At 35.6% G+C, this 12477-nt stretch overlaps 2 protein-coding genes and 1 long non-coding RNA gene across 4 annotated transcripts; all 3 read left to right on the top strand.

Annotated features, from left to right (window-relative positions):
• Positions 1-1935: 1935 nt before the first annotated feature.
• On the top strand, positions 1936-4838 carry LOC115949733 (zinc finger BED domain-containing protein RICESLEEPER 1-like). The gene is made up of 4 exons (XM_031067022.1): positions 1936-2112; positions 2879-3460; positions 3610-4772; positions 4820-4838. The coding sequence occupies exons 1-4, from the start codon at positions 1936-1938 to the stop codon at positions 4836-4838; spliced, it is 1941 nt and encodes a 646-aa protein (XP_030922882.1).
• Positions 4839-4865: 27 nt separating this feature from the next.
• LOC115994097 lies at positions 4866-5652 on the top strand. Its single transcript, XR_004093118.1, has 3 exons — positions 4866-5011; positions 5101-5209; positions 5329-5652. It is a non-coding gene; the product is annotated as an uncharacterized LOC115994097 (long non-coding RNA).
• Positions 5653-7718: 2066 nt separating this feature from the next.
• On the top strand, positions 7719-12207 carry LOC115993733. Of its 2 annotated transcripts, none has more exons than XM_031117699.1 (3): positions 7719-8022; positions 8159-8266; positions 11862-12207. In XM_031117699.1, exons 1-3 carry the CDS (start codon positions 7875-7877, stop codon positions 12116-12118), a joined length of 513 nt encoding a protein of 170 aa, XP_030973559.1. In that variant the 5' UTR covers positions 7719-7874; the 3' UTR covers positions 12119-12207. The 2 variants fall into 2 exon arrangements, with proteins under 2 accessions (XP_030973559.1, XP_030973560.1); XM_031117700.1 differs by lacking the exon at positions 11862-12207 and adding an exon at positions 10444-11320 and having other exon boundaries at positions 7776-8022.
• Positions 12208-12477: the final 270 nt, after the last annotated feature.

Raw genomic sequence — 12477 nt, 5'->3', positions numbered from 1 at the left:
TTTTAAAAAAAAATTTTTGGCTTTTTGGAAGTTTTAACATCATAACTTTTGGGTTTTATTTTTTCTATTATCAGAAATTATCTAGAAGATTTCAATGAATATCCATGGATTATTCTTTTTGAGGGTAACCCATCTTTATCTTATATTTCTATTCCTAACTTTTTTTTCCTATATTTTTTTCTTTAATTGTCCGTGTTTACGTCTCTTTTGTTTTTCTTATTTTTTCTTTAATTGTCCGTGTTTATGTCTCTTTTTGTGTGAGTATGTGTCATCGTATCTGAGTACTTAGGCAAAATCTATAAAGACTAAAGATGCTTTTTTTTCTTTTTTTTTTTGGTAATGAATCCTGTGTTTTTCATGACTTTAGTGAGTCATATTCTTAATGATTGAAATGGTTTTGTTTGACGTGGATTTTGTTCATATTGGTTTCAAAGTTTATTTCTTGGCTTATATTATAGATTGTAATATATTTATTTATCAAACTGTTTAGTTGAGTTTGTTTTCGAAATTGTTTTCAGTGTTGGACATTTTCTTGAAGCATGTTGGTATCATATATTAAAATACTGTTAAGTTGATAATAATAATAATAATAATAATATAGTTTAATGAATGTCTGAAACGTATAGCTGTTAACAAATATTTTAGCTATATGATTTTATTTTACAAATTTAATTTTGGTGTTGTAGTAAAATAAACAAAGATTAAATTATATATTGTACTCAATACATTTCCCGTGCATCGCATGGGTTAGCGACTAGTTATTGTTATTGTTATTATTATTATAGGACCGTGTACTCAATCCAATCTAACCTGCTCTTTATGGGTTTGTTCAGTACCACGAACTTTGTCCACAAGCTTTTTTACTCAATGGTCAAATCATCACTTTATTCAGCAAAAATTAAAAAAAAAAAAAATCATCACTTTAATACTCCTTAGGTTAGGCCTGTCCAGCGACCTGTGTAATCCGACCCGCCCGACCGTATCCGCCCGACCCGAAGGCCCACGGGTGAATCCGAGTGCATATACGGGTCGGATACGGTTGTTGTTTTAAGAGGAACCAAATAATCGGTTCGGGTTTCGGGTTACACAATAAAAAATCCGAATAACCTGACCCGACCGAATATTTAATAAAATAAAATAATAAATCACTGTTACCACTTACCACTCAGTTTCAGTCAGCTCTAAGTCTTGTCGTCTGGGACTCCGGGTAGTGGAGTGGGTAACGTGCTGGACTGGGCACAACTTCCCAATTTTAAATCCAACCATTCAAAAATTTTTTTTTTTTTTTTATTAAGAAAGAGCTGTTGATCAACGGTTATAAATATTAGGCCTCAATCTACTCTACCGTACAGCTCTTAGCACAGCACAGAGAGTCAGAGATTTCAAAATGACAAAATCAACGGTTGAAATTAAATTACTATCAAAATCTAACGGTCACAATTAAAGATGAAGTGATCAACGGCCTGATATAATCTCATATCCCAACACTCTCTCTCACTATTTACTATTCAAAGTTCAGTGACTTCAGTCTTCACTCTTCACCGAATCAAGATCTACTGATCAAGTGATCAATGGCCTCAATCTCTTCATTCTTCACCTAATCACTCTCTCACCATATCCACGGCTTCAGACCTCAGACCTCAGTCACTCTCTCTCTCTCTAATCGCAATCTCATACCGCTGTCTCTCACTCTCAAAGAACGTTCTCTGCATCTCTCTCTCTTTCTCTATCTTAGATTCTCAATCTCAAATCCTCAAAACCTGGAATCACTTCACCAAATCCTCTAGTCTCATACAGTCACACGAATGCTCTCTGCCTCTCACTCTCTAATCTCTACAGTCCCTTCACCAATTTCATACGAAATCTCAAGACTCAAATCTTCATCAGTCTTCAATGTTCACCCTTTAAAAGCTTGCATCTTCGGTCTTCTCAACAATGAATAGACCACACTCTCAAACTCTCAATTCTCACTTTGCCTCTCTCTACTCCAAGGTCCAAACCCTAGCTTCTCACTACAAGTTCTTCACACCTAGCCGCCGCCGCCGCCGCCGCCGCCGCCACCACCAGCAGCCACTCCTCTCCCTGCCGCCGATCATATGGGTTGAATCTAGGGTATGTGTTCTCCTTTTCTCATCTCTCTTTTTTTCAGTCTCTCATTGATTATATATGTTATGAAAATCTACTGTTAAAATCAAATAAACCCTAAGTTTTATAATTTGAAACCCTAACTAGAAATAGTTGAAACCTTAACCATTTACTTTTGTTCTTTGTTCAGTAACTTAAGTTGTTTGATTAATTTTGTTCCTATTTAAATTTTATTCAGGAATTGAAAGTTGTACATGTGGGGTTTTCAGTGTCTTCAAACTTGAAATTAACACCCACGGTTTTTTAAGGTATGATTTTTGTTTCCCTTTGTTTTTTGTGTTCAAAGTTGGGATTTTGTTCTTTTTTTGTTAGAGACGTAGGGTTGATGCATGTAACTTAAGCTGTTGTGGATGTGTTCAATGTTTCAGCTTTTATTATTTAGTAAAATTTATACTGTTAAAAATCAAATAAACTCCCAAGTTTTTTGTTCTTTGTTTATTTGTTTGATTAATTCTGTTCCTATTTTAATTTTACTCAAGAATTGAAAGTTGTCCAAGTGGGGTTTTCAGTCTTCAAATTCATAACTCCAACACCCCTAGTTTCTTTAAGGTATGATTTTTGTTTCCCTTTGTGTTTTGTGTTAAAAGTTGGGATTTTGTTCTTTTTTTTTTTTTGTTAGAGTTTTATGTAGAATGCTGTTATCTAGATTCAAGTATCAAAGATTTTCCTTTTTGGTTTGTTTGATTATTATTATTAATTGTTAGTTAGCTAATTTCTATGTTTGATTTTTTAGGTCATGGATTCCTCCATTTCTACACAAGCGGATGGTGCTGCTGCCACCCAAGCAGATGGTGCTACTGCCACTGCCACCCAAGAGGCTGCTGCTGCAACCCAAGCTGAAACTACTGATGGTGAGTTGCCCCTAGTTCCACCTAGTGTAGTGAGTAAGACTGGTACTGGTAGTGGTAGGAAAAAGTCTTTAGCTTGGAATCATTTTGAAAAAGTAAAGGTAGACGATGGTGTCACTATGGCTGTATGTAATTATTGTAAAAAATCATATCTGGCTGATAGTAAGAGTTGTGGTACTAGTAATTTATTAGCTCATGTGACAATCTGTCCTAAGAACCCTAATAGAGAAGATAAAGGGCAGAAAACCTTGGCTTTTGAACTCAAAAATGATGGAGATGAAGGGTTCAAACTTGTGTCAACAACTTTTTCTGTTGAGGCTTCTAGAAAGGCACTAGCTGAAATGATAATAATTGATGAGTTGCCTTTTAGGTGTGTTGAGGGTTATGGGTTTAAGAAATATGTAACTACGTTACAACCTAAGCTTCGTGTAAAAGATATTCCATCTCGACAAACTGTGGCTAGAGATGTAATTGGAATTTATAATAGTGAGAGAGAGAGAAGCTGAGGAAATCCTTGAAGGGTTGTAGGGTGTGTCTTACTTCGGACACATGGACTTCTCTACAAAATTTGAATTATATGTGTCTCACATGTCACTTTATTGATGATACTTGGAAGTTGCATAAAAGAATTTTAAATTTTTGTCAAGTTGAAGATCATAAGGGGGAGACTATAGGTAGGAAGATTGAGATGTCTTTGCGTGAGTGGGGTATTGATGGCATATTCACTTTGACAGTGGATAATGCTAGTTCCAATTTAACCACAGTTAAATTTTTACAAAAGGTAACAAAAGATTGGAATGGGACAGTTTTAGGAAATGAGTTAATGCACATGAGGTGTTGTGCCCATATCCTAAATCTAATTGTTGGGGAGGATTTGAAAGAAATTGATGCATCTGTTGGTAGGGTGCGTGAAACTGTGAGGTATGTGAAGTCCTCGCCTAATAGTAATCAAACCTTTAGGAATTTTATGGAGAGGTTAGGTATGGAGTCCAAGAGTCTTCTTTGTTTAGATGTACCTACTAGGTGGAACTCAACTTACCTTATGTTAGAAACTGCTGAAAAATTCGAGAAAGTATTCTTTAGGATGGACTTTGAAGATGATGGTTATTCATCATATTTTAGGAGCAAGGAAGATAGTGGTGGTTTGGGATCTCCTTATATGAGTGATTTCCAAAATTGTAGGGCATTTGTGACTTTCTTGAGGCTTTTTTACAATACAACAAAGAAGTTTTTTGGCTCTTTGTATGTGACCTCAAATGCCTTTTTTGATGAAATCTTTGTTATTCAGGATAGTATTTCTCATTTAGTTAAATCCCAAAACACCCTCTTGAAAAACACAGTCACAAACATGCAAACTAAATTTGAGAAGTATTGGGGGGAAGGTGATAAGATTAATCCTCTTTTGTATGTGGCTGTTGTTCTTGATCCACGAAAAAAATTGAGGTTTTTGAAGTTCTCTTTTTCTGAAATTTATGGGAATGAAGTGGGGAGTGTGATGGTTGATAAGGTGAAAGCTCTTTTGATGAAGTTGTATACTTTTTTCTGTTCTGTTAATTCCCCAAATGTGGAAGAACCAAGTGGGGGTGAGAGGACACCAATGGTGGTAGGTGATGCAAGTGATCCATATGTGATGGTTCACTCTCGATATGAGCTTTTCTTAGAAGCTGAGCAATCTATAGGTTGTAGTAATGAGGTTGACAAGTATTTAGCTGAAAATTGTGATGGTAGAAGGGATGGGAATTTTGAGGTGTTGGGGTGGTGGAAGGACAATTCTAGTAGGTACCCAATGTTGTCCAAAGTGGCTAAGGACGTGCTGGCTGTACCAGTTTTGACTGTTGCATCTGAGTCAGCATTCAGCACCGGGGGCCGCATTGTTGATCCATTTCGAAGTTATCTCTCTCCTCTCATGGTTCAAAACCTTGTATGTGCACAAAATTGGCTTCAAGCCACGGTACCAATTTCTCATCGCCAATCAAGGGATGAGGTTGAGGCATTGGAGGAGGAATTTCATGATTTAGGTAATATGTTTAAATTCTAGAACCTATAGTCTATGTCTCATGTTCAAACAAAATTTAATATGTTGTATTTATTTCCTTTTCTTTTCTAGTTTTAAATCAACAGTCATCATCAAGTGCATCAGTAAGTACCAGCTCCAAATTGGGTTCTAGCTTAGGCAAACGACCCATAATTAGTGTTGAAGATTGATAACTGAGTTGGTATGTTACTGCCTTTGGCCTCTTACTGTTATAAGCTTGCTGGCTTGCTGCCCTTTATATTTGGTCTTGTATTTGGTAGTAAATGTATTATTTGTTAAATATTTTTTTGTCTTTTGTAGGCGGAATCACTTATTTTGTGAAGGAGGCAGAACCTTTTGGGAACATTTTGGAAGCTTTTATGTAAATTGCTTTTCTAACAATACTAGTCTTAATGCTTATAGGAAAGAAATCCTAGGAATCATATAGGTTTTCTTTTCTATTAGTTATAAGCTTGAGAATTTGTCATTTAATGTTTGGGAAAAGCTATTTTTTTTTTGGAAATACCTGTGGTATTTTATAATTTGTAATTAATTATATTGCTGGGAACATTGTATAGCCAGCAAGGTTGCTGCCTTATGATTTACTGCCTTGTGGAAACATTGATTTTACTGCCTTATAATTAATCACTTGTTGTGTGGTTGTTGGAATGGAAATACACATTTTGTGTATTGTTTTGCTATTTTGTCCAGGTTATTTGTTGTGGTGATTTTTGGGTAGTCAATGTGGCTGTTTAACAAGTCACAGGTGGTGAAAATAGGATTTTGTGTCAATGTGGCTGTTTAATTTGTAGTCAATGTGGCTATTTAAAGAAATTAGAGCTAAACTTTGTCCGTAAGAGCATCCACAGCAGTGGAGCTAAAAATTTAACTTTTTAGCTCTACCAAAAGTTATTTTATCTATTTACTTACACACATGCTACAGTAGTAGATCTATTTTAGCTTTCAACACAATAAAATAATATAAACATCACAATAAAATAATATATTCCCTACAATAAAATAATATATCCCACTACCCAAAAAACATCCACAACACCAACCACAACCACCTCTACCATCAGCCACAGCCACAACCACCACCACCACCACCAGTCCACAGCAGGGGAGAAAAAAAAAAGACCACTAACCGAAATCTCCAATCTTTTTCCTCAACCCAAACCAAACAAAATCACCAATCACAGAGTTAGGCTTCGATGAGGAGGACAGTGTTAGCGTGGGTCTAATCGGCCGAAGAGAAGTAGGTCTGAGGCAAATGGGTTTGATTGGAGGAAAACCAAAGCAATAGTTTGATCGGCATTAGGTGAGCGTTGAGATGAAGGACTGGGCAGAGACGTGGGTCTGATCGGCGGAAAACCAAAGCAATGGTTTGGGCGGAGGCGTTGGGTTGGAGACGTGGATCAGCGGAGCATGATTTGGGGTTGGGTGAGCATTGAGATGGAGGACTAGGTAGAGGCGTGGGTCGAAGACGTGGATTGGCGGCTTGGGGCTTGGGTTAACTTAGGTCGGTGACGTTGAGGCCGGCGGAGATGTGGGTCGGAGATGTTGAGAGAGAGAGGTGAGAGTGACTGAGAGAGAGAGAGAGAGGCATGGAGTAACTGAGAGAGAGAGAGAGACTTTTTATTATTTTAATCAACCAACAAGAATAAAATAATATATATTTTTTTAGCTCTCATGAACAGTGCATAGATGTGCATTGTAGCAATGAAGCTAAAAAAAAATAGATTTAGCTCCACTACTGGAGCATCATTTTGGTGTTTGAGGAGCTAAAATATAACAATATAGCAATATAGCTACACGTAGGGGTATTCGTGGTACGATTTTAGGCCATTTTTAGTACTGCATTTTGCGGTGCGGTTTAGCTAAAATCATAACTACATCGCACCTTATTTTTGCAATCACATGTGCGGTGCGGTGTGGTGCGGTAGGTTTAAAGTTTAGCTAAAACCATAACTGCACCACATCTCATTTTTGCAATCACATATGTGATGCGGTATATAAGATGCAGTTTGAATAATTTGAAATTGGTATATATTTTCAAATTTTGGGTTTTTTCTACCTAGCCCAAAACTAATCTTTCCCTTTGTTTTGGTCTAAGTTTTAAATTATTGAGCTAATTTTTCTTTATTTTGGGTTAGCTTTCCTAATCAACACTTGCTAGGATTATCAAACTTTTTTTTTTTTTTAAAACTAGGGTTATTAAACTATTAATAATATTTTTAATATTTTTTTTTTAAAATTAAATATATTAATATATAGAGAGGATGTAGTGCGATGCGGTACGGTTTTCTTATTATAAAACCGCAAACTGTAATGCAACATGCGGTGCGGTGCAATATTACTTACGATGCAGTATAATTATACCATTTTACAGACAATTTTGATACAATTTTTATAATTTGTACGGTTTATACAGTTTAGTGAATATCCCTGACAACCTACACGGTTGCAAATGCTCTAATAAAGACAAATCTTTTTTTATTTTTTGGTTTGATAGCAATTAATAACAAACCTCATAAGTCATAACAAGATATTCTTAAATATTTAATAAAATAAAATAAAAATCTCTTGGTCCCCAAATAAATAATGGAACAATTATATATATTTAATATTTGTTGTCCTTTTTTCTCCCGAGTGTCAATATCTCCCGTCCATATAAATAATATTTTAAATCCTCATTTTGTACACACAATCACGACACAGTACGTGGAAATCACTTCTTCTTCTTGGGAAATTCAACTCTCTCTCTCTCTCTCTCTCTCTCATACACACAAAAAAACACACACAATCTCTCTCTCTCTCTCCTCTCATCAAGCAAAAAAAGACACAAGACAACAACAGCAACAACAATGGCATCTTCCACCGCCAAGGTTTCGTTCCGCATAGTAATGGTAATCCTCTTACTCCTCGTCCTCTTCTACGTCGGCCGCCCTCTCTACTGGAAAATCTCCGCCACCGTCCACGACATCCGCCACAACAAACAGACCGTCAAACAAGGTACTCCTCTCTCTCTCTCTCTCTCTCTCTCTCCTTAAACCAAAAAACGCCACCGTTTTTGTACCGCATTTTCGTCCTAACAAAACGCTTGGTTTTTTGGGGGGGGGGGGGTTTCTACTTTCTATTCTTGGTCCAGGTCTGTCCCAGATCGTTCTCGAAGCTCAGAAATCTGTCGGGTGGTACCACGACGAGTCCGACTCGGGTGTCCGTGAAGACCGTGTCGCCACGACACGTCGTTTTCTCGGTAAGCTTTTCTGAAAGAAAAAAAAAATATATTTATATATTTATATTCTAAATGCTTCATTTTTGAGGTTTTTACTATTTATGTTGGGGAAATTAATCAAAATTGGATAGTGGGTTTTGTGTTACAATGGTAGATCTGGTTGTTTTGGTGGGTAATAATGGGACAGTCTTTATGATTTGGGCACCAAGAACAAGAAAAAGTCGATTTAGGTTTAGTTATTAATTATTATTATTATTATTATTTTGAAGCATTGTAATGTTTTGATAAGGAGAGAGGGTGTAATGGTAGAATTGTAACGTTATTATATGTAGAATGGATGGATCTATTGAAATTAAGAATGTGGTATGAAAAAAAAGTTGATGAATTTTGGAAATTGCTTGGTTGGGTCTCAGATTTTTTTCGAAATTTCACTGTGATCTTTCTATGTTATATTAGTCATGTTTTACTTGCGTTCAGGTCGCTGTGATCTATTAAAATTCAGAATGTGGTATGAAAAAGTTGATGAATTTTGGAAATTGCTTTGCGGGTCTTGATTTGTCAAAATTTCACTGTGATCTCTATGTTATGTTAGTCGTCTTACTTGCATTCGGGTCAATTATCTTTAGGAATTAGAATTATTCTATGTCACCAAAAATAAAGAAAAGTAGAGGGAGGTAATTGAACCTATAATAGCACCAGAATCTGACCCACAAATTATGAGGTTATGGTGTTATCACTGTGTTTTGTTTGATGGTAAAAGTGGAAGTAATGAAACTCAGTTTTTAAATTTGTTGGACCTGGTCCACCTTCTCTGTTATCATGGCCTCGAAGAATTTTATATTGATTAAGCTCATTTCACAGCTAAAACAATTGCTCAATATAGGGTCAGGTATTAATAGATTGGTGGGTCTAGAGGAATTCTCTAACAAGTGACTAGGGTAGGTTCTGTATGGAAGCCATTAATTGCAATTGGTTGTGTCAATATTGTTGTCTCCAATACAACTGGAATAGTTTCCGTGCATTGGGTTGAATCTGATTCTGAAAGAGAAGTTAATAAGATTGAAGGAATTCTAGTGAATAATTGGATGTGGGTAGATTGGTCTACTCACTATGAAATGCAAATATGCCATTATAACTGTGAAAATCTTATGGAAATGATCTACTCACGATTCTAAAATGCAAATATAACTGTGAAAAGTTTGTTGAGAATTAAAATATCAACATTTCTGTATGTTAGAGTTCAGTAGTTGTTATAATTGCATAATGAGCATAATCCTTTCCAAGATTTAAGTCTTAGGTGTTATGGTACTTGTTTTTTATCAGTCTTTTACATGAAATTTTTTGTTGAAGAGGCCAGACGGGTTATAAACTCACTGAACAAAGTTTGATTGCGTTTTCAAAATAATTAAGGGGTTAAGATCTTATGTGCCACCAAAACGATGTTGGTGTTGGTTCCCCTCCCCCACCCTCTTCTCCCTCTTAAATGGCCAAATTTGTCATGGTCACAAACATGGATAGAATGATCATTTTGAAAACAGAATCAAATTCGGTGAATCAAAATGAAAATTCTCATAACTTAAGAGACCAAATTGAAAACAATTTCTAACTTTAAAGGTAAAAAATGTAATTTAGTCTTTTGAATATTATCAATGGTTTTTTGTTTTCATCATTGATACATTATATCCTTGTTTAGATGAAAAGATTGTTTTTAATTATGTTCCTGTCAATAAAACATTTTACTTTTATTTTACTTCTAGAGAAGACAAATCTAGCTCAGTAGAGCACTAAAAGAGGAACACATTCTGTGTTGTACGGTTAAATTGCATCATATTTACTTAGTGAAATAATCCCTGGTATATATGTCAAGTGTGTTTTTGAGTAGTTTGGTTGGGTGGAAAAGTGAGATGATGATGGAAGATAGCTTGATATTTTCTCTTGTTTAGTAGAGTAGAGAAGTGGGAGAGAAAGAGAGATGGCTATTTTCTATCCGGCTCCACTATGTTTAATGTTTTCAAAATGGGAGGAATTGGGAGAGAAAATGTCTTACATAGGTGATTTGACAATCTAATCCCAACAATTACAATCATCATTCATGTTGCATGCTCTTAAAAGTTCAAACACAGGTCCATTATAGTTTTGTTTATGATACTTAAAACTCTCGTGCTTAACTTTGTAACAAATTCTTTTAACTTCAACGGAATATGGTGAGGTGGCAAGTGTCAACATCATTTGCTGATACAAAATTTTCAAAAGAAGACCATTTCGCTTGTCTCTCCCATAAGCCTTCTCTCCTCTCTTTTGCTTCACATACTCTCTCTCCCCTCTTTGTCATCCTTCTCTCATTCCTTGTTAGATTTCCCTTTTTCTTCTTCTTTTCAACCAAGCTCTCACCCATACCTTCCCAGATTTGGGAATCACAATGGATTGGCATGGATGGGAATGGTGTTGTGAGTGTGGCCATTTGTGTGAAATGGTGATATGAGTGCATGATGGGTCTCAGTGGTGTGCATGTTTGGTTGAGTTTGGTGATTTAAGGTGTTATTATGGGGTTTGTCGTGAATCACCGTTTGCTGTGAGGGTGAGCATTTGGGAGTGTTGTGCAGTGGCCGGTGATATTGATAATTTGGTGTTGGTGAATTTGGGATTGCAATCCTTCTTTCCATCGATGTCGTTCAATTGCTCTAAAGACTTGATGGACCCTAAGGATGTGGAAGATGATGACAAGCTCACTAGGGTTTTGGGCACTGCACTGGTGGAGAACAACGTGCTGGGATGGTCGGTTCAGAATCTGGAGCAGTTGAACATTTGAATTTGAATAAGATGGAAAATGAATAAGCTGGTTCTTAGTAGTCTGGCTATCTATGGTAGAGAAGAGGGAGAAAAGAGATGAGAAGGAATGATCTCACTGAGCGCAACATTTCATGAATTATGCTGACAATTACAGCTTCTCTCTTTTTTCTTTTTTTTAGCACAGGGGAGTAAGTCTCACAAACGAAAATTTAGGCCTTAGTGTACTTCCATGTTTTAAACCTTAAAGTCAAAGAAAAACCACATGGGTGGTAATTGTAATTATTCCCCTCCCAAAAAAAAAATCCAATAGTATGTAATAGAATTTAACATAAGGTGCTTTGTTTTCTTTAGACTTAAATAAATAAAAAAAGACCAATTGGTGAGGATTTGATAAGCAATTGATGAACCTTAGGCTTGCTTATATCTGTAATTTGTCAGATTCAACTTCAAATGGGTTGTAACTTGTAAGCGGTTTTCAAACTTGAACAAAACTTTAAATTGGACTGAAAAAAGTCTATATTAGCTGCCCACTTTACTGGACAACGGGTTGGTCTTACTGTTGTTGTTGGGCTAAAAGTTCGCAAAGAATTCATTTTCTAGGGCCCAATTTTAGTCATTGCCGGGCAGTAATTATTGTACTTTGTATACTTAAATAATTAAGAAAAAATTTAATAAATGCTCTAAGGTATTGGTTTAAGAAAAATTCAAAATTTTCTTTAAATAATTTATTAATAATTATTTTAAGAATATTAGTTAACATTACCCAATAATCAAATATAAGAAAATTATGAAATAAAGAGCGTAACAATCATTTCTTAATTCTTAGTGAAACATGGGTTCAGCTTCAAGCCTGAGGCCTCAGAGTGCCTTATCAGTTTTTTTCTAAAAGAAAACAAAAAGAGCTTTGGACTGGGCCCAGTTGCTTGCAAAGTTTATTGGGAGTATGGCTTGGGCTTGAACTTAGGTTGGTTTATAATGCCCATTGAAGAATCAACTTTAGCCCTAATCATTATAATTTTGCTAAATTATTCTGCCCATTCCAGTTTATACCTGGAAGTCACTGGCTTTTGTTTCAACATTTAAATTTTGTCAAAATGTGAAAGTAAGGCCCACCCAACAATGAGTTGAAGGAAAATATAATCATGCTCCCTTATTGTAATTTGAAACAATGGATAATATCTGTAATTTTATAATAATTTCATGTTTATGGCCACTTTCTCTCTTCTTTTCTTTCTAATTTGTTGAAAAAAAACCCCAATACAATGTATGACTTTGAAATCTATGTAGTGTGTAATTGTCATCTCAAGATTCTCAACATGTGTAGGTGGAGAATGTATATCTTGTTTCTTGTGTATATAACTAGTTTTTCACAACACGTGGTATCTATAACTTAGGGTCTGTTTGGGATTTATTTATTTTGTTAAAACTAAAAAACTTTTTGA

The sequence above is a fragment of the Quercus lobata genome, chromosome 6, assembly GCF_001633185.2.
Source record: "Quercus lobata isolate SW786 chromosome 6, ValleyOak3.0 Primary Assembly, whole genome shotgun sequence".
Lineage (NCBI taxonomy): Eukaryota > Viridiplantae > Streptophyta > Magnoliopsida > Fagales > Fagaceae > Quercus > Quercus lobata.
This window is presented reverse-complemented; position numbering and strand designations above follow the sequence as displayed.

Excerpts from the sequence above, each read along its gene's own strand:
- LOC115949733 (XM_031067022.1), top strand. The coding sequence starts at position 1,936 with ATGAATAGACCACACTCTCAAACTCTCAATTCTCACTTTGCCTCTCTC. Across the intron at positions 2,113-2,878 it reads TCATATGGGTTGAATCTAGG|GTCATGGATTCCTCCATTTC; the intron begins GTATGTGTTCTC and ends TTGATTTTTTAG. Across the intron at positions 3,461-3,609 it reads GACAAACTGTGGCTAGAGAT|TTGCATAAAAGAATTTTAAA; the intron begins GTAATTGGAATT and ends GATACTTGGAAG.
- LOC115993733 (XM_031117699.1), top strand. The coding sequence starts at position 7,875 with ATGGCATCTTCCACCGCCAAGGTTTCGTTCCGCATAGTAATGGTAATC. Across the intron at positions 8,023-8,158 it reads CAAACAGACCGTCAAACAAG|GTCTGTCCCAGATCGTTCTC; the intron begins GTACTCCTCTCT and ends TTCTTGGTCCAG. Across the intron at positions 8,267-11,861 it reads CACGACACGTCGTTTTCTCG|TGAAACATGGGTTCAGCTTC; the intron begins GTAAGCTTTTCT and ends CTTAATTCTTAG.